We start from the raw sequence: 27,416 nt of genomic DNA, 5'->3' as shown, positions 1-27,416 counted from the left end.
AAACTGTTGTTGTTTATTAAAAAAACTAGCTTTTTATTATAATCAATGTGAACAGAAAATGCCGAAAGTTTGGAGGAACGACTGATGGTGGGCTAAACAAAATGTTTATTTTATTTTCTCAATGCAATGCCTCTTTTTAAGAGACGGTAGCATGTGCAATGTTTTCCTTTTACCTTTAAGTATATATTGAGCTTACCAGTCCATTATTTGGTAAACTTTAAAACGAATAGGTTTATGGAGTTGAGAAGATTCCTAATAAGCTACCGTAATTGCAAAAGTAATTAAAAGAAATAGGTTTTCTTATGTAATGTAGTTAAAGAACACTGAAGCAAAAACAAACTGAAAGAAAAAAAAAACTGAATGTTTTTGCTGCAAGATACACCGAGGGATAATTTTTGAACAAATTTTCTTTTAGCGTCAAACTAGTGTACTTACGGCTTGTTCTTCGCGACATCGGTAAGGTTTGACCGTACGTATCCATGGAAAACACTGTGTTGTGCTACTTCGTTGCCAAGCAACGTCGGGAATAATTTTCTGGGTGTTTTCAGTCCCACGGAGCGCTTAAAGGAAAGCATGCCCACCGAGGTAAGTTGCTACGAGATTGTGAAAGTCAATTTTTGCTCAAGTTTTCTTGGCATAATCTAACAAAATGTTAGCATTTTGGATCAACCAGTGGGAAATCACAACTGATTCCCTTAAGGCAATGGTACCGATTGGGTTACATTTATAAAGAGGATATTCGTTGAAACATGGAGGCATGAGGAACGTTTTATGTTATTATTTCTAAAATATTTGTGGTCGAGTGTTTAACTAGTTTGCCAAGTTACAGCTATAATACAGAAAGAAGAAAGTAAACAACCCCATCGTGTCTTAAAACAGCATATTAAACTGCTGTATAATTGACAATGATTTTATAATTGTCCACCTAAAACGAAGCTTCGTCTAAGAAAACAAGTTACATATTTGCAGTGTTCTTACTCCAACGTTTTCACAGTTCAATTAATACCTCAAACTGATATCATAGTGGGATTTCTACGTAATGGACTGGCACAAAGTGCCAGTGAACATTGGAGGCCGGGGGACAAACCGTTTTTACGTTCGCAGGATGTAGTAGCAAACACTAATACATCCGGCGGACAAATAATTAGTTGGAGGAGACAAGATTGCTCATTAAAAAGGTTCCTTTATTAACCAGTTTACCCACAAGAAAAATAACCCAAACTGTCAGCAGATGACAGTGTTACCCCCGTAACAATAACTCAAAATAGTCCAAATTGTAGTTTCAGGCATGTTTAAGCAAAGATGGAAAGCCAATGGTTGACTTGTTTTGCCTACGACATTTTGGACATACAGTACAGACCAAAAGTTTGGACACACTTTCTCATTGAGTTCAATGAGAAAGTGTGTCCAAACTTTGGTCTGTACTGTAAATTTGTGGTTCTTTTTATCTTAATATATATATAGATATTAGTGTAAATGTTAAAGTCTTGGATTGAAGCAGAAATACTTTCAATAGACCATCCAGTGTGCCGAATGATCTGACTAGTAAAACAATACTATTGTGACGGAACGCAATAAAAAAAAACAAAAATTCTTTTGACTTTTAGGATTGCTCTTTAGAAAAGTGTGGTGTCCATATTCAGTATTAAGCCAATATGAGTCAATACTTTGTAAAATCACCTTTTACTGCAGTGACAGCTGCAAGTCCTTTGAGGCGTTTCTACCAGCTTTACACATTTAGAGACTGAAAATGATGCGGATTCTAATTTGCACAACAACTTAATGAAGAAAATAATCCCTTCAGCGAAATGCAGCTGCACACACGTCTCACTGTGAGAATAGTGTATTCAGGGTAGTATGCAGTGTTAGGGTTTAGATGTAACACAACCTCATTTTGTGCTTAGTTACCTTCTGAAAGGGACTTTGTAATATACTGCTCTCTTCTTGAGAGTAATGCAGGACCATAAGGACTCTTTCAACTACAGCAGATATACATATTTGCACTTATGCATGGAAACATTCAAGCTTAGAAAATCTTTCTAACTAAAAGTTAACGATATATAGACGCTTGTGTGAGAAGTAAGCAGTGTGGAGTTCAGTCAGTGAGGTCTTTTTTTCTGTAAAAAAAAAAAAACTGGAGGTCCTTATTTGAAGATGAAAGCAGCACGCGCTGGTTGTATAATTCCTTTTATAAAATCTGACTGAAATCAACAATTTTAATGGCGATTTTATTTACAGCCTCAGACAAAGAGAACACCGGGCGCTGTCATCAGGAGTTTAAGGAAAACCTGCAAGACGTTGGGTCCTGACGAATCTAACTCAGAGCAAACTGAGGACGAATTAGCGGAGAGGAGGCAGTGTAAGCAACCTTTAAGTTCTGTGTGTACAATTTGCAACTAATAGCACATGGATGTAGAATTAATAAAGTAACTGAGTGAAGCTAGAAGAATGTGTTACAGCACTTTGACCAAGATTACAGGTTATTAGATGTGTTATTAGATGTGTTATTAGATGTTATGTGACTCATCTTCCAGCAGTATGCATGAATCTGAGTCAGACTCTAAGGACAACGCAGCTGCTCTTAAACTTCCATGGTGGTCAGCCGGTTTTCATTCTAAGGCCACCGTCTGAGCTGGTTAACTTCCTTCGCCCCCGATGGCCAGTAGAGTGTGAAGTCATCAGCGACAGCATCCAGCACATAGGTCACATTTCACTCTATTTGACTTTTGCCACTTGGTTGGATGGGGACCTATAATTACTCATAGAGGGATTGTTTTTTTTGTTGTTTTTTTTAGAATGGGAGCCACCAGAGCCGGAGCCCTTTTATAAGTCCTCCAACAAGGAGTCCCTCATTCCAGCTGAAGATGGGCCAGGGAATGTGGTGTACTGCTCGGACTTTGGTAACTATGGGTTTGGTTTGGACAGTCATCATGACTCCTAAGAACATAATACCAGACAGTTACACACACTCAATTAAATCACACATGACAATTTTCACGACAGAAAAATTAGAACGATTTTATGTGATTATGATGGCTTTAAATCCTTTTTTAAACCGCGTATGATTATGTCATTATGTCACAAACTTCTGATTGGCCAATTTAAACTAGAGTCAAGTGGAGGCACATGTGGATAGATTGTCAGGCAATTATAATATGTTCGTTGCCTGTTTTTCATGCATTTGGCAAATTCTATTTAGCAAATAGAAACAAATGATTTAAAATAGGAACACTGTAGAGTAATTTAATCTCTATGAGAAACAATGAGACAAAATAAGGATGTTTGTGTTTTTAAACATTGTATGTTTACATCTTTCTAATGTAGAGACCCCATATAACCCAAGGGCCAAAAGCAGTCATAAGACAATTTCTATCTAGTCTTTACTTTCCTCAAAGCAAAATAAAATGACAAAATAAACCAAATGAGATTCTTGAGTCTTCTTGCAAATAAAATCCTTCTAAACTCAACTAATTGGAAATGTGACTTTAAAGGTTTTGAAATAACGCGGGATTCTGGTTAATAGTAGTTTCTTATGAGCAAACCAGGTTGCCATCTTTAAAAAAGAAAAAAAGGAGTGCTATCTTTTAAAGTAAAAAAAACAACAACAACAACACATCTTTCAAGTTCTACATGCTACAAAAGTATTTGTACCCCTTGAACATTTTTCACATAACATGTTAATGCTTTTTTCGGGGGGGGATTCATGCAATAGATCATCCATAAACCATGCACAATTTTGAGATGGGAGCAAAATAATAAATGGGCTTAAACAATTTTCTAAATACATTTTAGTTCTGGTTGTCAATAATGTAGAAATGTTCAACTGGGATATGAGTTCTTTCTCCAAGGGCTTTACATTGTCTCATTGTCAATTTATTTTACAGAACCATCATTTTTAATTCTGTGTTTCTTCTTTTCATATCTTTCTTAACTATTTAAGCAACAAAGCATTTATATTTCACCTGCTCTCGTGTTGGAGGAAGCAGGGGCTCCACCAGTTGTGCCAAGTTTCTTGACACACCCCCAGATATTACTCTTGAATTTGAATCGCGCTTCGAAAGTGGCAACCTTCAGAAGGCTGTCCAAGTGTGAGTCTCTTCACTCTTGGTTTATTTTGTTTGTCATCCAGCTTTCATCTTTTACCCCCGAAAGTTTGTATCAATGTGACAACAGTTGAACTCTGTGTTCTCGTTTTTCTTGCTTGTTCAGGGGCGCCTTCGACTACGAGCTCACGCTGCGTACAGACATGTACACTGAGAAGCACACGCAGTGGTTTTACTTCAGGTTGAGGAACATGAAGGCTAAAATGATTTACCGCTTCACCATAACCAACTTGATGAAGGCGAGCAGTCTGTATTCCCTCGGCATGAGGCCGCTCCTGTACTCTGAGAGGGCTGCTAAGGAAAATGGAGTTGGTTGGCATCGAGCAGGGTCCAACATCAGATACTATCAGAACTGCAGCGAGGTAGCATCTGGATCCGCTTTCAGACCACTTAATGTTTGCAAATTCTGTTACATGACATGGCAACAAAAAATAGAACGTATTTACCGTATGTAGATAAAGTTATTTTTAAAGAAGTGTTTTAAATATGAACGTGACAGGATGGCTGTTTTTAACAGTTTTGTTTTATGCAAGTTTTTGTTTTTCTTTGGGATGTGTCAAATTTAGGTGACAAATTATGTGGGGTTTTTTTTTAACCTTCATTCTAGAATTGCCACATGTTTATGTAAAATTTATAAAACTCAACAAATTATGTGTTTTCCACAAGCAATGCAGGTTTTACAGCTCTAATCTGGACAGATCTTATGTACCAATCTCAACGGACTTTAATGGTGTGTCTGGGCAGGATACAAATGAGAACAATGATGACGGCGACCGCCTGTACTCGCTCACCTGGACTCTCCGGTTCCCCTATGACTCAGACACGTGCTACCTGGCCCACTGCTACCCCTACACGTATTCACGGCTGCAGTACTACCTGAAGCAGATAACCTCCAATCCAGCAGTAGCATCGTACTGCGAAGTGCGGACGCTGTGCCAAAGTCTTGCAGGGAACGCCGTCTATGTTATTACCATCACGTCTAGAGGGACCAGCCAGGAGGAGGTGAGAAACAAGAAGGCTGTGGTGGTGACAGCACGAGTCCATCCAGGGGAAACCAACGGATCCTGGATGATGGAGGGATTTTTAGACTTTCTGCTCGGAGACTCAGATGATGCTCAAGTTCTCAGGGATAACTTTGTTTTCAAGGTGCGCAATTCATTTTTGTCAGCTGTAATCCAGTTATTCCAAAATGCTTTTGAAACTTCTCTATCCTAATTTTTTAAATGTTTTTTTTTCTCCCCCACTGAGTTAATTGCAGGTTGTGCCAATGTTGAACCCAGATGGTGTTGTGGTGGGAAACTACAGGTGCTCACTGGCAGGCAGGGATCTCAACAGAAACTATAAAACGTTGCTGAAGGATTCTTTTCCATGTGTTTGGCACACCAGGAACATGGTTGAAAGGTAATAATGCAAATGGAGCCCCAACCAACTATTGAATGCATTGGGGAAAATATGTTCTTCGGAAGCCTGGCTTTTCTGTTTAGAATATTCTTCTTTTATTAATCACAAGTGCATATTGTAATTTTCCAAGAAACAATATTTTGGGTTTTCCTGAGCCATAATCATCTAAATGACAAGAAATAAAGGATTGAATTATTCCACTTCGAATGAAATGAATCTACAGATCCATTTAATAAAATAGAATATTATTGAAAAACCCATTTATTTTAAGAACAATATCATTAAATGAAGCACTTTATATAAAGTAATTACACACAGAAGGACGTTTGGGAACCTTTATTTCCGTTAATTATGATGATTTTCCATGTGCAACTAATGAAAACATGACATCAAATTAGAATATTATGTCACAGCAATAGAAAAACTATATTTAAAAACAAAAATGTGGGCATAATGATAAATATGTTTAAAACCTGCTTAAAAGTTGTTGTTTTCAACAGGTATTTTTAATATGACAAGCAAGACTCACGTGAGACGTATGTTCTAATTTATGTAATATGACTGTATGTAATGATTTTACTTTCTGAAATGAGGGGAAATATATTTAAGCTTTTCCACTCATTTCAACACAACACAGAAGACATGATTAAATTCTAACAGAACTTGCAAATAGGTCTACAGCCCAGCGTGAATTTTATGGTGCTGCTCTTACGCATTTGAGCCCAATCTTGTAGTGATTTGGGTTTTTTGTGTGTTTATTTAGGTTTCTGTGTTCTGTTGAGTCTCTGTGTTGTCCCGTCTACCCCTTGATTGTTCCCAGCTGTGTCTCGTTCACTGATTACCCTCTATGTATTTAATGCCACCTGTGTTCCTTGTTCCTTGTGGGGTCCTTGTCTGTCTAGTCTGCTGTGAGCTGTGTTTGGGGTCCAGTTGCTACCAGCTCTGAGCTTTTGCTCTTCTGTGCTGCCTGGACTTTGGATTGTTGTGTACATCTTCATTAAATCATCATTTCATTCTACATACCTGGGTCCACGGCGTCTTCCTCACCGCCAACTACCGCATTTCATGACAAATCTGTTATGAGCTTCTTCCAAACCGTTTCCAAATCTGTTTTACTATTCTCTCTCTGTAGACTTGTGGCTGAAACAGAAGTAGTTCTTTACTGTGATTTTCACGGCCACAACCGCAAAAACAATGTGTTCATGTATGGATGTGACAGCCACAGCAAGCTGTTCAAGTTTCAAGAGAGGGTCTTTCCGCTAATGATGAGCAAGAATGCAAGGAATAAGGTAACCTTATTAATATTTTGGCAGCGTCTTAGGAAAAAAATCTTTAAACACTGCAAACATACAGTATTTCTTCATATTTGTGATTTATCTGAGGAACGTATGTTCAGTATCAACATCTAAATCATTCTCTCAGTTTTCCTATAAGAGCTGTAGGTTCAAGGTGCAGAAGAGCAAGGAGGGAACAGGGCGGATCGTCATGTGGAGATTGGGCATCAAGAACAGCTACACCCTAGAGGCCACCTTCGGAGGATCCACTCTGGGTAAATATGGGCTTCCTGTATGTTTTCATGCGTTCATAGATGTGCACGTTGCACAAGGTTCTGCAGTATTTTCTGCTGTTACTTTAGATGACAGAAAAGGGACCCATTTTACTACTGGAGATTTGAAGTCGATGGGCTTTTACTTCTGCGACACCCTCCTGGACTTCTGTGACCCTGATCAAACAAAGGCAAGAAATGAAGCAGAATACACTTTTACGTAGAAACATGGACTACTAATGTAAATTTTAAACTGTCCCTTGTAAAGGTGTATACATCCCTTAAACTCCTAAACATTATTCATATTACAACCATATTGTCAATGAGTTCTGTTGGTTTTCTGTTTTGAAAACCTGAACTACATATGGGCTGCTTTGTGTTTGTGCATAACATAAAGTCCCAATGCATAGATGAAGTTTGAGGTCTGATCGAGACCAAATCTGGTAAAGTTGAATGAATATGTGTACTTCTGAAGGGCACTGGAAATTACCAACAGATACAGTTTTATTTTTCCTTTTTCATTCTTACTTTAGGTGAATCACTGTTTAGCAGAGGTGTCAACCTTATTGAAAACGGAGATCAAGAAGAAAATGAGCAAGACTCTGGATACCGATAGTAGCTTTTCTGTGTCTGACCTGGAAACCAGGTAATTTTATTATGTTAAACTGCAGGCAACACTTGGCAAAAGGGTTTAGTAAATGAATTGTGCTCTCATTTAGCTTGTTTTTTTTAATTGCTTTCTCAGCACGAGTGGCTCTAATAGTTCAGATTCAGACGGACTTCCAGTTCACTTACTGCACCAGCAAAGAATTCCAGAGGTATCCTGACAAATTAAATTTATTTGAACTGAACTCTATAATTAAATCTCTGAGCAAAAGCATACAGGCATTAAAGTTTGGTTTGAATCATATTTGATCGATTTCTCACACATGCACCTCCTCTCTTTCTCCCTCTTTTCTCTCTCTGTCGCTCTCTCCCTCTTTTTCTCTCTGACTCTCTCTCTTCCTTTCAGAAAACTCATTTTAAGAAGAAAAAGAAAAAATTAAAATCTCGTAAGGAAAGAGACAGACTCCAACCAAGCCGTGAGAGGACTAGTTCACGGACAAAGGTTCTGGAGAGCAGCAAATATACCGTCAGGCTTATTGTGCTGTATTCTGTTAACATGTTAATGTGTTCATAACTTCCTTTAAGGGTTATTAGTAAACTGTTTTTGCAGGAGTCCTGTCTTTCTCCTGAAAATATGGATGAAGTGCGAAGCCAAGAGTCACCTGTTGGAGGACAAAAGAGAGGAAAGGTCAGGTTTGTGGGATATTAGTATCCAGATCACTAAGGTGTGCAATCTTGAAAAATAAGAGCTGTATTTTTTGTATGTAAAGCAGAATGACCTGAAGGGAACATGTGTAGTCTCATCTCCAACCAGTCATCCTGAAGAGGTAAGCCAGGTAACACTTTGGCAAGTCAAAGATCTCAAACTCTGACACCCGATTATTTCCTGTTCTTTCTGATACTATTGCTCACTCTCAGCTTTACAATGTTGAATTATTTCAAAAGTTACGTTGTGTTTTAGGAGGACAGTCAGGACAACGACTGCATCCCATGCATGCACCACAAATTGAAGCATCTGTATGAAAGCACACCGTACATGACACCTCCATCAGGTGGAGCAGTACCATCAGGTACTGCTACTTCTTACAGACTCCAGATGAAACAAATCTCTTAGAATGGTTCAGGAGTCTGAAAAGGTTCTCTGTGGTAAGGATTCATATATGTTACTTGCTTCGCAGGTGATAAAGTGGTTAGCAATAGAGAGGTGAGATGCAGCTGCCCCCCTCTCTCTCTGAAGGTTCCTCCGCCATGTTCTCCTGTTCTGATGCAGCCCCTGCACTATACGCCACCTTTGTCTTCTCAACAAGGTAGCAGTGGCATGTGTGGATGTTTAATGTCACGCTTTTCAGTTGTAGTCATTTGGTAGTAAATTGTTTTTGTGCTCTTTTAGGGTCAACTTTCTTAGCTCCATTCAGGTAAGCCACACAGAGGAGTTATGTTTTTAAACAACACAGGATGTTGAATGTTCGTTTTTAGGGGTTTGTGTCTCCTCTTTGGCAGGTTTCCTCCATCTGGGTTTATCAGAATGGCTCCACCCATTCCTCCGACTTCATCCGTTTCCACATCCAGCAATTGCCGTGTTTTCAAAGACAAACATGTACAGTGGGTCTCTGGTAATTTTCCAACTAAGGGTTTCTCCACATCGGTCACAGACGTAGCCAGAGCCCGCCGTAGAGAAGGGACCCTAAAGGATTCATCTGAAGGTACATCCTAACATATTTTTTTTTCTTTATAGTGCCAGTCAAATTTATTTGTACCTCTGGTAGAGATAAGTAAAAAAACATTTTATGCCACATTTCTTTACTAGGGCAAAATCCCATAATTTATTTTGTTTGTTTTTACAACCTCAATTGCAATGAAGTTGGGATGTTGTGTAAAACATAAAGTGGGACAGGAGCAACACTTTCCAAAACCTGGAAAGAACATCAGAGATGATCAAAATTCAATGTTGTGCATTGAGAAATTGTCAGAGATTCCTCTTTCAGTCTGCTTTAGCCTTTTGAAACATTGCATAGGACACTCTGCTGTCCCATTGACCTGGGCTGCCAAATATTGTCCCGTTGTTAACGTATGTAAAAGCAATTATTTATAAACATGACATTTTTCCCCATTGAATGATTGTTCCCAATTTAAAGTTTGAAAGCTTTTGAGATTTGCGGTGGGAAATTATGCTGAACATTTTTACCAGGGCTGCCAATAAATATGTCTGGTACTGCATTTAATTCAGTTACTAATTTTGTTACCTTGTTGTATTATTATTATTACTTTCTACCAAAACATAATTCTATAGCTTTTAGCCAACAATCTCCTTCAATATAATCTAATTTCCAGTGGATGCATCTTCGTTTACACCTCTTATGGGCAAAACCAAAGGGCTCTCAGAACGCTGGCACCCCCTTGAGAGAAAGTGAGGTATTCAACAATTTATTTGAGCCTGGGCAGAAGCAAAAGGAAAAACTTTTATCTGTAATCTATGTGAACTCCCTGCAATCTGCCGCCTGTCGCCTCAATAAAAGACTTTATTTGCATTTGTTGTGGCATACATAAATATGTTCCCACACATCCTTCTGTCTCTTCATCATGTAACTTTTCCAGAGCTTTTTTAAAAATGTAAATACGAAAGCTTACTATCAATATATTAACAGTAGTCAGCCTGAATGGATGGATGGTGGACAAATAAAAATGTTAAAAACAGAATCACTCTGCTTCTCTGTCATAGAAACATAGACTGATAGAAAAACAGATTGATGCATGGAATAATGAGATGATGATGATGACCGATAATAAACAGATGGATGATGGATAGATAGACGACTGCATGGAAATGGGATGGATGGCTGGAACTTTTACATAGTGATAAGGAATACAGCCTGGAAACAGAATATGAAACTAATCCTGAATTCATTAAATATTTTTTACTTTTCAAAGTTACTGATGCCAGTTCAAAAATAAGGATTTTGGATCTAGAACTAATTCCTTCAAGAATACACAAAGAAAATGCAACCAGATCTGAATAAAATACAAAAATAAATATTTTATTTAGATATAAATCATATGAAAATATCAACCACTTGACACATGTTAAGTCCTTTTTCATATCGCCCTTAGTGTTTGAGAGATGTGCAGAAAGAAGGCATCCTTGTGACTCATTGCACACCAGAACAGACGTGGATGTCTGAGCCTCCGAAGTCAGTCAAACTGTTGGAGATGAAACTGGCTCCCTGTGTGTCTAACCATGTTCCGCAGCGCTGCAAAACCAGAGGCAGCCTGGATCAGCGAGGAGAACAAAATGCATGTCACTCAGTAACAATTGATGGATGCCAACGTCACGAAAACATATGCTGCATAACGTGTTTTAACATAAAATTGTAGACTATGTCACTCCAGTTTTGCCAAGCAGACACCCATACCTGTATGAGAATGAATACGGTGAGCACTATGTGGACGCCCCTCTCCAGAGGCTGGATGAGAATGGCTTCATTAAACAGCTGGAAAAGGATGAGGGGAAGCTGCAGAAGGGTGGTGAGCAACCAAAAGCCTGCCAACTCTGGAACCTTTGAAAAATGTAAAAAAAATAATAATAATAAAGTTATGAATTTCACCATCCACTTTTGATCCAAGCAACTATCACAGCTGCACAATATATTGCAATAATAGTGTGTGCAATGTTTATATCGCAAAGGACTGTTTGGAGTGCAGTAATTGTAGGATGAATATATTCAAGATGTTATGAGCTTACATTTTCATTTAATTTATTATTTGGCCAGATTGATAGTTTTTCGACAGCTAATATTCACACTGGACACAAATGGCATTGCCCAACATGCTTGATTGTCACAGATTGATGGAAGCACAAGCGAGAAACAGGAAGAAAAAAAATGGAAGCATATCGCACCTGATATTGCAATATTTACCAATTACTGCCAACATAAGGTTTTCTATTGTGCAGCCCTAACAACAATCAGCAGGCTTTTAATGGGTATTTTTAATGAGAAGTGTCTCACCTTTTCTTGCAGGTTCCCAGCATATCCGAGATAAAGCCTGATGGCCTCAATAAGAGTCATCAGCAGCAGAATAGTCACAAGGATGAACTTGTAGTACTCTGGCAAGGCAGGGTACTGGTGGAAATGACAAACACCAAACCATTTATAAGATGTTTTTTGTGTGATTTAGCTGAAACCATTAAGTTCTTACTTCAAGTCTAATTCAAAATGATATATATTTTAGCAAAAGATCATATTGTTGCTGATTTAGATAAAACATTAGAAGCATAATATCTCTACAAAGGGAATTCAGGTATACTGGGGACCGGTAACATGATCCATACTTTTAAATGTGTATTTAGCGTATTCGCTAATTACATCCTAAATATACCCATTTATATAATGTATATTTTGTATATCTGTACACCGGTTTGTCTCTTTCTAATGCCCTCCTTCATACCTTGAGATGCAGCATAACAGTTTCACTGATCCACCAGCAGGGAAAGAACCACATGTTAAAATACAGCGACATCTGCAGCTGGAGGCTGGACAGAACTGGTTTCTCTGAAAAGATCAGAACAACAGCACAGCGAACAGCAGGATAAACCCCAGAACCTCCTCGATGTTTTTATTTGATATCAACTTTATTAGCAAAAGAAGGAAAATAATGCCACGCAAAGCATGCAGCTACACCAATGCTAACATCTGTGCTAACTCGTCTGCAAAGTTTAGTCGCATTGTCTTTGGTTTACCGTGAGGCAAGAATCCGTCGTTTTCTTCGGCGAACGTCACAGTTCGAGTCTGGTCAAATAAGATATTACGAGAAAAGTCATCTAAGCGCTTTCTGATGGTCTCCGGGAGCTCCATCTTCTGCCTAAAAACAACAGAACTGGAGAAAGGAATACACCCCGCCTCTTCCTGGTAAACAGGACCATGGAAACCGTCTCTGTTTCCATGGTAACCTGGAACACGCTCTGCGGTTTGATTAAACTCTCTAATTTGTTTGTTGTTTACGTGTTTAGCCCTACTGACAACTCTTAAATTATGAGGAAAAGTGAAAGCTTACAGGCCTAAACACACCATTTCCACTGTGAAATACATGGATCATGTTTTGTGGGAGCTTTGCTGCACAAGGGACAGGTTTACTTTACAAAGCAGATGGTCTGGTTTAGAAAGAACATTACATAAAAAACATTAATAAAGCAACATCTTCTGGGATACGAGTCTCCAAAATAGACAGTAAGAAAAATGGCCAAGAAAGTTAAGGATTTTTAACATTTTCCCATAGAAAATTTATTGGTATGAACTATTGCAATTAATATGTTAATTATTAATTCTGTGACTCAATCCAATCTCACCCTAACCAACCCTGTCACATTCTAGGACTGTTGTTTAACATAACTTGATGTTTGTTAAAGAAATGGAGTCATTTCAAGTTTTTTTTTACAGTTTTGGTAATAGAGACAGTAGATATTATTTAGTGCAGTAGGGAAAATGACAAGGAAAGTGAAGCTTCATATTTATCGTCCTTCTCTCTAAATAGATATGCTTGGAGGTGTAAAAACCTGTGACTCTTCCTTGCGGTCACAGCTTCTGTGGGCTGTGTAAACAACTACTGGGACCTGTAGGAACTAGATACAAATGACAGCCCACTGTCATAATAAAAAATACACCATCTCATTATGAAAGATATTTATTTTTTATGGCATAATCAGTTACAATTATACGTTCTTATCACGGTTGTATGTAGCTGAATGAAACTTGTGAGAGAAGTAATTTATAATTATCAGAAAGTATCTTCTAGTTCAGGGGTGGGCAATCCTGGTCCTCGAGGGCCGGTGTCCTGCACCTCTTGGATATCTCCCTGGTCCAACACACTTGAATTCAATAGTTGAATCACCTCCTAAATGCAGTCAAGTTCTCCAGAGTCCTGCTAATGACCTCATTATTTGACTCAGGTGTGTTGAAGTAGAGATACATCTGAAAGTTGCAGGAGACCGGCCCTCGAGGCCTGGAGTTGCCCACTCCTGCTATAGTTAATAAACTTAGATATGTAGCTTAGTCAAAATTATATATATATATATAAAAAATCAATAAAAGAAGGAAAGAGGCTCTCATACTCTTCCACTTTCATTTCAGAGAAAGTGAAACTTACTGAGCAGCAGTGCTTGATATGTGACCCCTATTCTTAGAGCCGCTCCCTGTTTTTCTAGATTTGCTTTTAGGGAAAGTGAAACTTACCAAATGCAGTGAAGAAGATGGCGGCGAAAAGTGAAGCTCCCCATTCTTTGTGCTGCTCTGTATGCCTGGAGGTGTTGAAGAAACCTGTGACTCTTCCTTGCGGCCACAGCTACTGTATGGACTGTGTAAGTAACTACTGGGACCAGGAGGGCCAGAAGGGTGTTTGCAGCTGCCCTCAGTGTAGACACACTTTCAACTCAAGACCTGTACTGAACAAGAACACGGTACTGGTTGATTTGATCGAGAAAATGGCTGAACCCGAGAGAACCACTCCTTTATGTGAAAAGCAAGCTAAACCAAATGAAGTGGAGTGTGATTTCTGCACTGTGAAGAAACTGAAGGCTGTCAAAACATGTTTGGTGTGTCTTGCTTCTTACTGTGCCACACACGTCCAGCCTCACTATGAGTCTGCAGCTTTCCAAAGGCACAAGCTGGTGGAGGTGTCAGACTCCATCCAGGAGAAGATCTGCTCTAAGCACGACAAGCTGCTTCGAAGTGTACTGTCGCAGTGACGATGAGTGCATCTGCCTGCTTTGCGTCATGGATGAGCACAAAGACCATGACACTGTCTCAGCAGTGTCAGAAAAGAGAAACAAGTAAGATCATTGTTTATTATTCTTGCTTATAATGATATTATAATAATAATAATTATTATTATTATCATTAGCACATGTGCTGTGTTTCAGTGATATTTAAAACTTCTGTTAGTTACAAAAATACATACAATATTGCATTCTGTTTATCTAAATTAGTCTAAGTAACCATTAAATGTGTTTTAGAAACTATTTGGAGAAAAGAATCAAAGAAATCAGCAAAGAATTGGAGAAAAGGCGAAGCAGGTGCGACAGCTGGGACAGAAAATTAAGGCATTGAAGGTGACTTTCTTTATCTCTCTTGGCTTAACATGTTTCCATTGAAATAGTTCATAGTCTATCTTTTGGTGGGGACTGCTTTCAGCTTTCCAGAGATGCAGCACTTGACCAAAATGAGAAGATCTACGCTGAAATTGTCTCGATGGCAGATAAGAGACGTTCAGTTGTGAAGGAGCTAATCAAACATCAGGAAAATGCAGCCTTCGGTCAAACTGAAACGCTCATCAGTCAGCTTGAGAAGGAGATTAGAGACCTGAGGGGGAGAGACGATGAAATGAGGAAGCTGTCTTCAACTGAAGACAACATTTACTTTTTGCAGGTGAACAGATTTAATGCACAGATTCTGCAGTTTGCACAGAATGTCTGGCAAAACTATATTTTTGACTTTGTGTCCTGTTATGACATACATGTTTTACAGGGATTTTCTATGATAAACCAACACCAATAAGTGCATTGCTGTTAAGTTGAAAGTCAATTATTTGTTTATTTCAATCAACAAATAAAAATGTAAATCTGGTGTGCATTTGTGTTTAGGGGCTGCATGGTGGGTCAGTTCTAAACACCAACAAAGCCCTGGATTCAAATCTTGGCTTGAGGTTCTTCTGCAGTCAGATTGAATCTTCTTCCTATTCATGAATGAGTTCTCTCCAGGGCCACAATCCAAAACTGTGACTTTTAGGTCAATTGATTTATTTAATTATGTGACTTCTGAAGAAAATTGGTTGCGCTGCATATGTTTCAGGGGTAACAACAAAACGAGGGCTAAATACAAATGTACATCACACATTTTAGGTTTTTACCGTAAGTCTTTTTCCCTTTTATTTCACAATCATGCAATACTTTGTGTTCATCTATTGCATAAAAATACAGTAACATTCATTAAGATTTGTGTTCGTCATGTAATAAAATGAAAGAAGTTATAAAGGTATGGCAACTTTTACTGCACTGCATGATGCCGTGTTTTTGTTTTTGTTCTTCTCCAGCACTGCAAGCCTATTTTCAATAGCACAGAATCTAAAATGAGCCTGAACCTCAACCTCCAGCAGTACCTAGCCTTTGATTGTGTGACAAAGGCTATATCAGACTTGAAAGACAAAATGGAAACTGTGTCAACTGCTATTAAGGAAATATCAGATACCAGTAAGAACGCAACAGAATACCTAACGCTTTGACATGTAAGTGTGTGGCTGTGGGATGTCATGTCTTTTTTCTGTTTTCAGTTGAAACCGTTCCAGATCCAATGACGAGGCAGGAATTGTGCATGTGTAAGTTATTTATGTTACATTTTCAAAATAGCCTTTGTGGATCCATATTGACCAAACTAAATGTTGGTTTTATCTTTTAATTTTTGGACGTTTAAGATTTCTGTAGCTTGAGTTTGGATCCCAACACAGCTTTTGAGAACCTGTTGCTGTCCGAGGAACACACCAAAGTTACTTGGACCAAGAAAGCCCAGGAGTATCCCTACCACACAGAGAGATTTACCAAATATGATCAAGTGTTGTGCTCCGAAGGTTTGTCTGGTGTTTGCTACTGGGAAGTTGAGTGGAAGGGGCCCAGAGTTGAGGTGGCGGTGTGCTACAAAGGGCCAAACATAAAAGAAAGCTGCTTTGGATACAATGACCAGTCCTGGAGTGTTTCCCTTGCAAATTCTGGATGTACTTTTTGGCACAATGAAATGAAAATCAAAATTCCCAACCCATGTTCTTCCAGAATGGGGTTGTATTTGAACCATAAAGCTGGAACCCTGTCCTTTTACAGTGTGTCTTGCTCTGAACAACTGGTGCTCCTCCATAAAGTTCAAACCACTTTCTCCCAACCTTTGTACCCTGGGTTTATGGTGTCCAAAGGAGCTTCCGTAAAGATAATCAAGCAGCAGTAAAACCGCTTGATTTAAATAAATAAGTTGCAAGATCCATACATCTAACTGAAAACATACAGTTAGATATAGAGGCTAAGTATCTGATATTATGCTGTAAAGGGAAATAATGTAATTAAATTGTATAATTTGAGTCATGTAATTACGATTACTCTGCCATTGTATTTTTATATACTTCAGAGGCACTCAATGCAAAAGCAAAACGTGAACAAGTATTATATGGGAATCTTACCTGAATTATATATATATTGTGTAGCTCCAGTAATGTCAGGATACAATGAAGACATGTAGAACTTTACTCTCACCTGACATTTCCCTCGTTTGCAACTGCACTGAAACTGTGCTTAACTTTCATTACTGTTCATCTTGTATCTTCATTTAGAGTTTTGTTATATTTGTACCAAATCATTTCTTGACTGTTTTGAACCACGATGAATGAAACATTGACCAACATATTTGATTTGTAAGATTTTGATGATGGCTCTCATTAAAATATGTTTGTTCAATTGTTGACTGTATGGTGTTTTCTTTATAACTTTGCAATGTTCTGTTTTTATTATGTAAAGCACTTTGAACCGCCTTGCTGCTGAAATGTGCTATACAAATAAACTTGACTTGTTCAGCAGTGAATGATAAGAATTTACTATCCGTCATTCTGACATTCCAGCTACATCCAACCCCATATATACTGTTGATCATGTCTCAACAGTATGATCAGTTGAGACTTTATCCTTATTTTCACAGAGAAGCAGCTATGTGCAACCATATATATATAATATTATTTATATTTTGCATCTTTCAGTATTGGAAAGAACTGACTAATTTTCAGTGAATTAAAGATTAAATAGTAGTGTTTATGTTTAACAGGCCTTCAGGGTACATTAATTTGATGGCCTACCATATACAAGAAATTGATTACAAGCAGCATTTTCTGCAATTAATACATAAAGTCTTAGTAAAATCCAAATGTTTCTCTTCTCTAACACTGCATTGTGGAAAAAAAGAATCTGTATGGGAACAGATCAGGCTGAGATTCTGGCAAACGGCAAAGAGCAAATTCTTTATTACATCCGCGGATGGGAACAGCACACAGCACGCTGCAGTGAGTTCTGAACATCCAGATGCACTTCTTCCTACAGCATACAAGTTGAGCGATAACAAGAGGGAGGATACAACCTATGCTTGTGTGATAACAGAGTTGGAAGGGCATAACCTGTCAGTTAATCCCTTAGGTAGTAAACATCCTCTTGTTGCACCAATTTCTCAGAACTCTGAAACTATGTGGCATTTAATGTGATTAAATAAGTAAAAGAATTAAATGAAAACATAAGAAAAATAATAAAACATTTTTTATTTCACAGCATTTCTTGATTAGTATTTTTGAATACTATTGGAATTTTGGTGTGTCTCTTTAAGACAAGAAAAAGTTCCACCCTCTTAGATCACAAGGTCAAAGCCCACTCCTTTGTGAAAGGAACTGAAAGTAACAGTTCTGATCGGCGGAAAATGGCTTCCAGTCTGGACCTGTTGGATTGCTCTATTTGTCTACATCTGCTGGACGAACCTGTGACTACTGCCTGTGGACACAGCTTCTGTAAGAAATGTATAAACACTTTCTGGGACACAGGACCAAACCTCGAAGAAAAATACACTTGTCCTCAGTGCCGGACAACTTTCAGCCCAAAGCCTGCTCTTCAGAAAAACACAGTCTTGGCTAATCTGTTGGAGGAGCACAAGAAGAAACCCAGTCAAAGTGTTGCTGGTGATGAAAATGATGTTGCTTTACCAGGGGACGTGCCGTGTGATTGTTGCACTAAGAGAAAACAAAAAGCTGAGATGTATTGTCTCATGTGTCTTGCTTCCTTCTGTGAGACACATCTGCAGCCTCATTTTGAACTTCCTGTACTAAAGAAGCACAAGCTGATTCAGGCCTCTACGAGAATCAAGGAAAGTATCTGCTCCCGTCATGACAGACTTTTTGAAATTTACTGTCGCACTGATAAGCAGCTGGTTTGTCCACTTTGTGTGGTGCAGCACAAAAATCATGACATTGTGGAAGTCACAGCAGAAGTCAAAGCAAAGCAGGTAATTAAATTCATCCAAAACCTAAAGTTATATTTTTGTGACAGTTTTTTTTTTTTATCTTACTGCCTTTACGATTTGATGACTTGCTTTTTTAACAGGAGGAGCTGGAAAGAACCAGAAAGAAAATTGCAGACACAGTTCGGGTTTCGCAGTGTAAAATAAGACAGCTAGAGGAAGCAGCAAAATCTATTAGAGTAAGTGTTGTAAATAAGCAAAAACACCTGAAATATGAACTTCACTCTATGGCTTTTTAGCCGATCACTCCAAACCTTCTTGTAAAACCAAATGCTTAGTTACTGCAAATTGTTATGTATGCCTGTGTTGAACCAGGATCTGAAAACATGAGTAAATTAATTTGTTGAGTCACTTGCTGTGTGTGAGAATGCCTTACAACACATGTGCAGTATGTGAATATGTGGTGTACATCTTGTAATGACATGGAGAGTAACACTTTGGTTCTCGTCTTCCTTACAGTAGATAAACGAGCAAATTATTTTGCAACTTAACATTGTCAAACTAATGATGCGCCTCAGTTGTAGTCTGAACTGTGACATTTGGACTTCCCAGTTGAATAAATCATCTGGAACGCCCTCCGAAGACAGATTTTCCACTGGGAATGTGGGAGCGTCTAGCTACCCAAATACATCTTGGCTGACTCAGTAGTTTAATATGACCGCTCCATGCATCAACATTAGTAAGATGTGGTTGGAAGCATGTTTATTTCACAAAACACACATAAGAGTGCATCTAAAATCAATGTAGCACTTACTAACTGAACATATGCTGTATGCTTATGGGAAGTAAAGCTTAAAACGATGTTCATAAGAGGTGCTGCGAACAACCTGGGCGCCATGTTGAAATCCGAGCATGTAAACTGGAATGCTGTTAATCAGGTGTGGCATCAAACTCAACTCCAAGTTCTGATGTTGCAAGGTTAATGGAATGCCTACTGTATGTTTTGCTCCAATGCGCTTCTGACTAACCTTACCCCAAAACCCCCAACCTTACTGTGACTGAAAGTCATGACGACTGTAATGTTGTTTGTTTTCCACAAGGTTGCTGCTTGGGAGTCAAGTGACAACTTTGAGCAGCGATGCACCAAACATCTCCGTTTATACAATCACTTTCTGGAAAAGAAATGTCTTGAGATGAGAGGCAAAGTTGAAGAGGTAGAGAAAGCTGGAGTTGACTGGACTAACGGTCACAAAGCACGACTGGAACATGAAGTTCATAAACTGAAGGAAATGGATCATAATCTCTGCCAGCTTGCACAAGCAGATGATCCCATTCAGTTCCTAAAGGTGATTCCTTGGTATCATTTCCTCTTTTGTATTTTTCTTGTTTAATGTAAGACTGTTGGGATTATGCATTTGTTTGGCTCTTACAGGATATTCAAGCTGTGGGTGGCCTCCCTGTGTTTTCAGGTTCACATGAAGGACTGGTGCCTCTGAAAGAGTTTGTGTCTGCAAAAACCAACCAATTAAAAAGCATGTGTGGCATACAGAATGTACAATTATTTGGCCATTCTATGGATAATATAAGTGAGTTGGGTATTTTGTAGCAAATTTCATTATAATTGCACGTTTCCTGAGTTTGAGAACATTATTATTTTTTTCTTGTCAGTGTTGCGTATTCCCGGAAAGCTTCATATCAAACCAACATCAAGAAAAGACATACTGGCCAAGTTTATATGTAAGTAGAATAATAAATATATTTCTACAGGAAGTTTCAACCTTTGAGTGAGTGAATTTGTCCTCTCTTGCAGGTCCTACGCTGGATCCTAACACAGTGCATGCGTGTCTATACATGGCAAATACCAAGAGAGAGCTATCATGGGGAATAACAGGCCAGGCTCATCCTGATCACCCTGACAGATTCTCCCACTTTTACCAATCGCTGTGCCAAGACGACCTTCAAGAAAACCACTACTGGGAGGTGGAGTGGGATGGTGGCGTCATTGAGGTGGCTGTGTCATATAAAGGCATACAAAGAAAAGGGCAGGGTAAAGACTGCTTGCTTCGGACACAACAAGCTGTCTTGGAAAATCATCTGTTCTCCTTCTAGTTGCACTTTTTGGCACAACAGTCTTCATAAAGGTCTGATTCCCCCAGCTCAGTCACGTAGAGTGGGTGTGCACCTTGAGTACAATGAAGGGAAGTTGAGTTTCTACAGCGTTTCACGCTGTGGCGAGCTCACGCTACTGCACCGAGTCCAGACAACATTCAGTGAACCTCTCTGTCCTGGCTTTAGTGTGGATTTAGGAGCGAACCTAACAATGTGTGAGTTTTAAGCTCAACTTCAACCTTATTGCTATCGAACTGAATTAAGAAAATAAATAAGCAGTAAATCGATTACGGACCGATTTATATGTCACAGAATAATCTATGTAAGCTTAAATATTTATCATTTTTAGGATTTTTCCATGTTTGATCCCAGCTTTAAGAGGGAACATGTAAGTTCTTGATGCATTATTTTCTGAAATTATAGATATAAGTAAATGGTACAATGTACAACTCAAACATAAATGTCACCATTGATGCATTTTACCACATTATACAAAAAGCTAATTCCCATCTGTAGACGCCTAATGATGCAAGGATGTAATCATCACTATCTTGAACTGAGATTTATTTATTTTTTATTCTGTCATTAATGTTTTTGCAGTGATAACACATAGAAATTCAGACTTTGGTGTGAATTTCAAGGTGCATATATAGAAGAATGAAAATGCTTTACTGACATAAAGAATATCTTTAGTGGTTACAGTGCTTCTTATTTACTTCTTGCTTGAGATCAATGTTTTTGCAGTAAGTTCATTGTTGCAAACATTTTGTATTAAAATGACTGTTACTCATTAGTGGGCAATTTGTTTTAGATTTTGTGCACATTTTATCAGATTATCTCTATTTTACAAAACTCATCACTAATTTTTAATGCTGCTTGTAATGTCTGCAAATTTGATTGACTCACATTATGGACTTCAACAAAACACACCTTTGGATTATTATTAGTTTCTCATTTGTCGTAATATGTTAATGTTTTTTTACCACTTGAATTTGACCATCAATTCAAGCTCAAACAACTATTTAATAAAAATGGTAAATTTCTATAAAAAAAACACATTTTTCGAGACTTCTGGACTTGTATTTATAGATCTTACTCTACAGAGCATGTCACTGTTATAGATTATGGAAACACAAATACGCAGCGCCAGCGCCACTAACAGGGGACCTCAGTAAAGGCAGTCATAAAACAGAGTCAGTAGAGAGATGTTCTACAGTGTCGTAGAAGCGCAGTGTGGCCTTGTATTGCAGCAGCTTGTCAGACAGAGAGCTGCTGCTCAGTGGTTTCCCCTGAACACTCAGGTCCATGTACCTAAATGGCGACAAGAAGAGACGGATTCAGAAGCACCAAAGTTGGCTGTAATTTGCCTTCAAATGAGTTGACATGGCGATAATTCAAGCTATATTGTAAAGATAATTGGGTACCTGTATGATAATCTCCAGAACAGAAGAGTATTTATAGTCATCAATGAGGCCAGAAGGAAGAAGAATCTCTCAAGATTCCCATCATGCAGAGAGTTTGGGTAGAAGGTTTCCTGTTTTGGCAGTGAAATAATTTTGGGTCACCATCAGGAGGTGTCAAGAGGCAAATGAATCTTAAAAAGAAACAACACAAAAAACATTTTCATTTATTTTCTACATTAAAAAGGTAAAACTTCTGTAGATTTAATTTTCATAGGTGGAAGTTTTGTCCTTGTTTTTCTTCATTTTGATGTTTGTGGTTTACAGTTAATGGTTCTCAGAAAATCGGACTATTTTAAAGGGCCAAGCATGCATCACTACATCAGCGCAGCATGGCACAGCTCCGCTGAGGTGTTCCTGAAGCCCATCATCTGCATCATATGTTCTGGTGTCTCTCGTGTTCCTCTTGACTATACCTCATAGGTTCTTTATGGGTTTAAGTCAGACAAATTTGCTGCTGGCCAAGCACAGTGATAACATAGTCTTTAACTGCTCCTGTTTAGCAGAGGATCAACTCCAGAAGATGGTATTGCTCCTTGACTAATTCCTGATTATGTGGAAACTTCCAACTGGATTGCTTGTATTCTATGTTTCTTTTCTTCAAATTTTACCTTCTTCTCTACATTAATTTCTGAAAGGACATTGGACAACCTATCAACACATTTCCTTCTACAAAACGTTCAATTTATATGTCTGCAGCAGACTGTGAGCCCCCACTGTCATTAGCAACTTAATGGCATCCAGTGTTAAACTACTCTTCTCCATGATTACCTTGGTTATAAAATGACCATAAAATAAAATGTCATTATTAAAACTATTTCTTTTTAATCTAACAGAGATTTTAGTTTTTATTAGATGTACCCATAATCTGAAATATATAACTCAGAGTACAATGAATCTACATAAGCTTCACTTTCTGAATTGAAATATACAAATAAATAAATTTTATGTGATTTTCTAATTCATGAAGATGCACATGTATGCAATAGATCGGTAGTTTTTATTTCTACCTCCAGAGCAAAAATGCACAAGCTGAATGATGAAGGCACCAAGTAAACAGCCCCCTCCATAGGACAGAAGTGAGGAAGTGCAGGGAGATCCCTCTGATGTGGCTTGGGATCAGCTGGAAGGATATGAGGGAACCTGCCAAAGAACAAGAGACCAACAAACGACTGTCTAATGGAGCTCTTTGATCATCTGATAAAGTTTCATCCGGGATGTTTCACCCACACGAAGGAGTGACGAGAGCTTCAGCCACACCGAGCAGGATGTATTGAGGTGCCAGCTGGAAACACGGCATGGATGACACATGCAGAACCTTCCCGGAGAGGGTCTGCTCCACCAGTGGGTGGGCCTTCCTATGCAGCTCCACCAAACCCGCCACCAGGACAGACACAGCAGCACATGCATGGCCCAAAGCTAAGAGGACAGACAGCAGTGGAATAACGACAAAAGAACACTGCAAGTGAGAAAGATGGAAGAACATTTCTGTGAAGTTGTTAAGCATTTGGATTAGTTGGATTTTGATTGGATAGTTGGAGTGTGTGGCAGTGGGATTCTTACTGATGACTCTTGCAGGTGCCAGTGGAGTTTTCTCCATGGAGAGGAAGTAGGTTGTCACGAACTCCATCAGAGGGGCTAAGAGCAGCAGAGGCAGGATGCTGATGACATTCATGGCACCGATGGGCAGCAGAAGGCCATTCAGGTGGAGGTTAGAGTTCATGGCCTGTATGTAGTAACCTGAAGGAATCTGTGGAGAAATATCTCCCCAACCTCTTTTATTTTGCTAAACAGCAATACTGGTTGAAATGTGTTTATCATGACGTGCCTGTGTGACGCAGACTCTGTACAGCAGCTGAAGTCCATAGAGAGGAAAGAGCTTCATCAAGACTTTTACATTTTCCACATGGGTCTCGCTGTAACGCCCACCATTGTTCTCTTTGGCCCGGTCCAGCCAGGACACCTCATCTCCACTCAGGTGGCGATGACGGAGGCAGCACATTTTGAAAGAGTTCAGGAAAACTCCTAGCGTGGTCAGTAAGGATCCACCTGAAACCAGTCCCAACAGAACAGCCCTCCTTAGGGCTCAATAAAGTCTTATCTTATCTTATCTTATCTTATCTTATCTTATCTTATATTGAAAGTGACTGCAGTTGTACCTCTCTTGGGTTTGTAGGTGAGTTTGCTGCGCATCATGTGGATGGCGATGAGAGCCAGCAGCACGGAGGTGAAAGGGATGAGGAAGCCCAGATTTTGGGCCACAGACTGCTGGATGTAAGCGATGCCCAAAAACACGACAGTGGAATTCAGATTCACTAGCCAGTAGAACCTGAATAGAAAGACATACAATAGTAAAGCATTCAGTGATACCAACAAACTGATGAATTAAGATTATTTGTTTTTATCAAAAGCATTACAAAACTGACATTTTGCGGCGAGGCAAAGTTTTCACTATAAGACATTTAAAAGATTAGTCATTGGTATTTTTGCTTTAGCTTTTGAAACCAGATTAAGGTTTGGGTCTAAAAAAAACACTTCACCCACCAGTTGAAGAAGGATAGGAGCTGGTGCTGGTTGTAGCTCTGCAGGCTGTAGGCTCCCATTGGACAGAGGATGGCCCTGATGCCACCGATGCCCAGCGCAGCAGCCAGGAGACCCACATAAAACAAGATCTGCTGCTCAATGGGGTCCAACTTATGGGTCATGTGATGAGTGTCAATGTAGAAATCTTCAAATGGAAACGCAACCACTGGCAGCATGGCTGTACCTAGGGCAGACCACAGCTTTAGAACTGTGCAAAAACCTTGGGTCATCTCTTCATCGTTTGTCATTTTAATAATCATTTTTGTGGTATTTATAAAGCTGTTCCGACTTTCTAAAAATCTTTCAAATGTTTTCTTTGAGCATTGATTGCTTTTTCTTCTAGAAGGAATATTTGCTGTCAGTTAAAAAAAATATCACTTATATCTAATTTATTACTAGCAGGCTCAAAAATCCAAGGGATGACTCAGTGTTGTAATCCATATCTAACAGACAACAGTACATTTGATACTAAGACTCTTTTTTTTTTTTTTTTTTACCCCTCCAGGGGGTCTTTTTTGTGGGCTCTAGTGTCCCTTTTACAAAAGTAGGCTGACAGGAATGGGGAAGGAGAGGGGGGAAGACATGCGGCAAATGTCGCCGGGTCCGGGAGTCGAACCCGCGACGGCCGCGTCGAGGACTCAAGGCCTCCAAATATGGGTCGCGCTAACCACTACGCCACCACGGCACGCCCTAAGACTCTTTTCTTTACTTACATCTCAATATAAACTACAAATGGTAATAGAATTAAAGCAGAAAGACAAAACAGTTTGAAACAATTTAAAACATAATACCACTGGTAAAGATGAGCTCAAAGAGTTGAAATGAATTCCCATTTTATGCTATGACATAATGTCAGACAAAACAAGAAAAAGTACATTTATTCAATAAAGAAATAATAGACTTAAACCGAATCACACTGGTATTATAATTAGCTGAAAATACTGTTGATAATGCCTGAAGGACGTTTTGGCAACTAACCTAAATTTGCCAAGAATTTCAAAGTACATGCAGCCATGCTCAGGTACAAAAATGTCACCAAAAATGTGCAAAAGAACAAAAATCCCAATACAAATTGTGACTAAACTTTAGACAGGCTGGATAATATCTAACTGATATAACATTAACAGATTTTGCTCAACTGTCTTATGTTTAGTTAAGGTTTAAAGATGTTAGGAGTGGTTTAAAATAGCTGCTCACTGAGTCACAGAAGCAATAAAATAAAGACTCTATATAATGGTTGGTATTTTTTTCCTTTCAAATACATATAATTGTGTAAAGACAGAGTAAATTAAATGAAGTAATTTGACTTAAAAGTAATTTGGAAATAAAATACTAAAACAGCAACAACAAAAAAGCTGTCATGTGTTTTGATTGTCATACTTATCTACTGAGCAAAATAACAGCTCTCCCTGTGTCTTACCAAAGAAATGAAGAAAGGCACACAAGTAAAGGACCTTAGTCCTTCCTAAGCAGGTTTCTGCAAACCACCCGACCAGAACAGGGGTCAGGGTGCTGGCTCCTATGAAGCACAGGTTGACGGTTGCAGCCAGGAAGTTGTCATAGCCCAGCTTCACGGTGCAAAACAGAATCATGTTACAAACAATCCCAAAGAATGTAAACCTCTCGCACAGCTCCACAAGCAGAACACAGATGACAACTTGGAGTTTCTTGTAAAATTTCTTCTGTGGTCTCTGGTCCAAAGTAGGAGTCTGGGAGACTGGTTGCACTCTTTCCCAGCCGTCCGGCGCTCTTTTCAGTCCTCCTGCCACCATTCCACCAGCATCGGGAGGTGAGTCCTCTGCTGCTTAGTTGGATGAGGACTGTGAGTTCTGATCCAGCTCACGCTTATTGAGAACCAGTCAGCGAGTAAAGCTGGAATCCTGCATCCTGGTGTGACTCCTGAGCTGAAATACAGACTAATAAGTCACAGTCTGTCTGTGTTGGTGGCTCCTTCATCTCTTCGTATCATCTCACTCAGAACTGTGGTTGTTGTATGGGAATCTGACACATTGTGCACAATTTTATAAAGGAGTGATGAATGGTAGCAGATTAGAGAAGATCTCTGAATATTTTTAAACTCACTAGGAAGAAATAAAGAGTCAGTTTTTAAACTATCTTACCTTCCGCTCATTACAAATTTGCAGAAATTTTGTGATCAGTAATAATATACAGAGAAAGTCTTTGTATTATTTTTCTCTGACTTCAAGGAAACTTGCTAAAATTAAGTGAAAATATAAGTAATTTCTGTAGTATCTATGTAGTGATTTCTATAGAAGATATCCTTTTAAAAAGAAGTCTTTCAAATGACTTTCACACAGAGTTCAAAACTCCAAAACACTTTTCTAAAATGTTAATGACCTGTAACCTGAATATAACACCCATTCCTGTATTAAGTAAAAACAAAAAAATCCATACATAGTGACAAAAGCAAATATTTTCCTAAGGTCATCTAAGGTTAATCAATCCATTTGTATTGTCATCCAGCTGCACATTGCTCAAAGTGATGTTAAATATTAACTTTTCAAAGATGCCGGACCACTTTTGGTAATGGTTCACAATATCTGCAGTCTTACTTTTTAAAATCAGCTTCCTT

General features: G+C 38.8%; 5 protein-coding genes across 8 annotated transcripts; 3 read left to right on the top strand and 2 right to left on the bottom strand.

Moving 5' to 3' along the window:
* The first annotated feature begins 119 nt into the window (after positions 1–119).
* agbl2 (AGBL carboxypeptidase 2) lies at positions 120–10,184 on the top strand. 3 transcript variants are annotated; one of them, XM_032585589.1, is made up of 21 exons: positions 120–585; positions 2,239–2,359; positions 2,538–2,702; positions 2,796–2,900; positions 3,941–4,088; positions 4,210–4,465; positions 4,848–5,249; positions 5,362–5,504; positions 6,637–6,793; positions 6,927–7,053; positions 7,141–7,241; positions 7,584–7,696; positions 7,796–7,868; positions 8,063–8,158; positions 8,267–8,344; positions 8,427–8,483; positions 8,618–8,726; positions 8,835–8,963; positions 9,047–9,071; positions 9,157–9,359; positions 9,988–10,184. In XM_032585589.1, the coding sequence occupies exons 1-21, from the start codon at positions 574–576 to the stop codon at positions 10,065–10,067; spliced, it is 2,700 nt and encodes an 899-aa protein (XP_032441480.1). In that variant the 5' UTR covers positions 120–573; the 3' UTR covers positions 10,068–10,184. The 3 variants fall into 3 exon arrangements, with proteins under 3 accessions (XP_032441480.1, XP_032441471.1, XP_032441465.1); XM_032585580.1 differs by having other exon boundaries at positions 2,535–2,702; positions 8,430–8,483; XM_032585574.1 differs by having other exon boundaries at positions 2,535–2,702.
* A 482-nt stretch (positions 10,185–10,666) lies between these two features.
* On the bottom strand, positions 10,667–12,579 carry tmem17 (transmembrane protein 17). 2 transcript variants are annotated; one of them, XM_032585657.1, is made up of 5 exons: positions 12,392–12,579; positions 12,100–12,203; positions 11,661–11,774; positions 11,067–11,210; positions 10,667–10,904 (listed from the first exon to the last, which is right to left on the bottom strand). In XM_032585657.1, exons 1-5 carry the CDS (start codon positions 12,504–12,506, stop codon positions 10,803–10,805), a joined length of 579 nt encoding a protein of 192 aa, XP_032441548.1. In that variant the 5' UTR covers positions 12,507–12,579; the 3' UTR covers positions 10,667–10,802. The 2 variants fall into 2 exon arrangements, with proteins under 2 accessions (XP_032441548.1, XP_032441555.1); XM_032585664.1 differs by having other exon boundaries at positions 10,667–10,923; positions 12,392–12,576.
* A 1,177-nt stretch (positions 12,580–13,756) lies between these two features.
* LOC116734295 (tripartite motif-containing protein 16-like) lies at positions 13,757–17,137 on the top strand. The gene is given in 8 exon segments (XM_032585614.1): positions 13,757–14,371; positions 14,373–14,454; positions 14,457–14,476; positions 14,660–14,755; positions 14,838–15,071; positions 15,736–15,892; positions 15,973–16,017; positions 16,114–17,137. Coding segments are annotated over 8 exon segments (1,629 nt in total). The 5' UTR covers positions 13,757–13,897; the 3' UTR covers positions 16,635–17,137.
* Positions 17,138–18,102: 965 nt separating this feature from the next.
* Positions 18,103–21,581, top strand: LOC116711811 (E3 ubiquitin/ISG15 ligase TRIM25-like). Its single transcript, XM_032551348.1, is given in 7 exon segments — positions 18,103–18,716; positions 18,815–18,910; positions 19,772–20,017; positions 20,104–20,257; positions 20,340–20,408; positions 20,482–20,726; positions 20,728–21,581. Coding segments are annotated over 7 exon segments (1,668 nt in total). The 5' UTR covers positions 18,103–18,137; the 3' UTR covers positions 21,007–21,581.
* A 33-nt stretch (positions 21,582–21,614) lies between these two features.
* On the bottom strand, positions 21,615–26,652 carry slc15a5 (solute carrier family 15 member 5). The gene is given in 11 exon segments (XM_032551360.1): positions 21,615–22,091; positions 22,205–22,309; positions 23,247–23,317; positions 23,319–23,383; positions 23,471–23,675; positions 23,677–23,699; positions 23,804–23,990; positions 24,069–24,289; positions 24,400–24,569; positions 24,785–25,007; positions 26,244–26,652. Coding segments are annotated over 11 exon segments (1,752 nt in total). The 5' UTR covers positions 26,596–26,652; the 3' UTR covers positions 21,615–21,961.
* Between the last annotated feature and the right edge of the window lie 764 nt (positions 26,653–27,416).

This window comes from Xiphophorus hellerii, chromosome 2 (assembly GCF_003331165.1).
Source record: "Xiphophorus hellerii strain 12219 chromosome 2, Xiphophorus_hellerii-4.1, whole genome shotgun sequence".
Classification (NCBI taxonomy): Eukaryota; Metazoa; Chordata; class Actinopteri; order Cyprinodontiformes; family Poeciliidae; genus Xiphophorus; species Xiphophorus hellerii.
The sequence above is the reverse complement of the archived record's forward strand: the minus strand, read 5'-3'. Positions and strand labels throughout refer to the sequence as shown.

Coding starts and splice junctions, on each gene's coding strand:
- tmem17 (XM_032585657.1), bottom strand. CDS start 12,506: ATGGAGCTCCCGGAGACCATCAGAAAGCGCTTAGATGACTTTTCTCGT. Junction 12,204..12,391: donor CGACGGATTCTTGCCTCACG/GTAAACCAAAGA, acceptor TGATCTTTTCAG/AGAAACCAGTTCTGTCCAGC. Junction 10,905..11,066: donor CCGTATTCATTCTCATACAG/GTATGGGTGTCT, acceptor CTGGTTTTGCAG/CGCTGCGGAACATGGTTAGA.
- agbl2 (XM_032585574.1), top strand. Junction 5,505..6,636: donor ACCAGGAACATGGTTGAAAG/GTAATAATGCAA, acceptor CTCTCTCTGTAG/ACTTGTGGCTGAAACAGAAG. Junction 8,159..8,266: donor GGACTAGTTCACGGACAAAG/GTTCTGGAGAGC, acceptor CTGTTTTTGCAG/GAGTCCTGTCTTTCTCCTGA.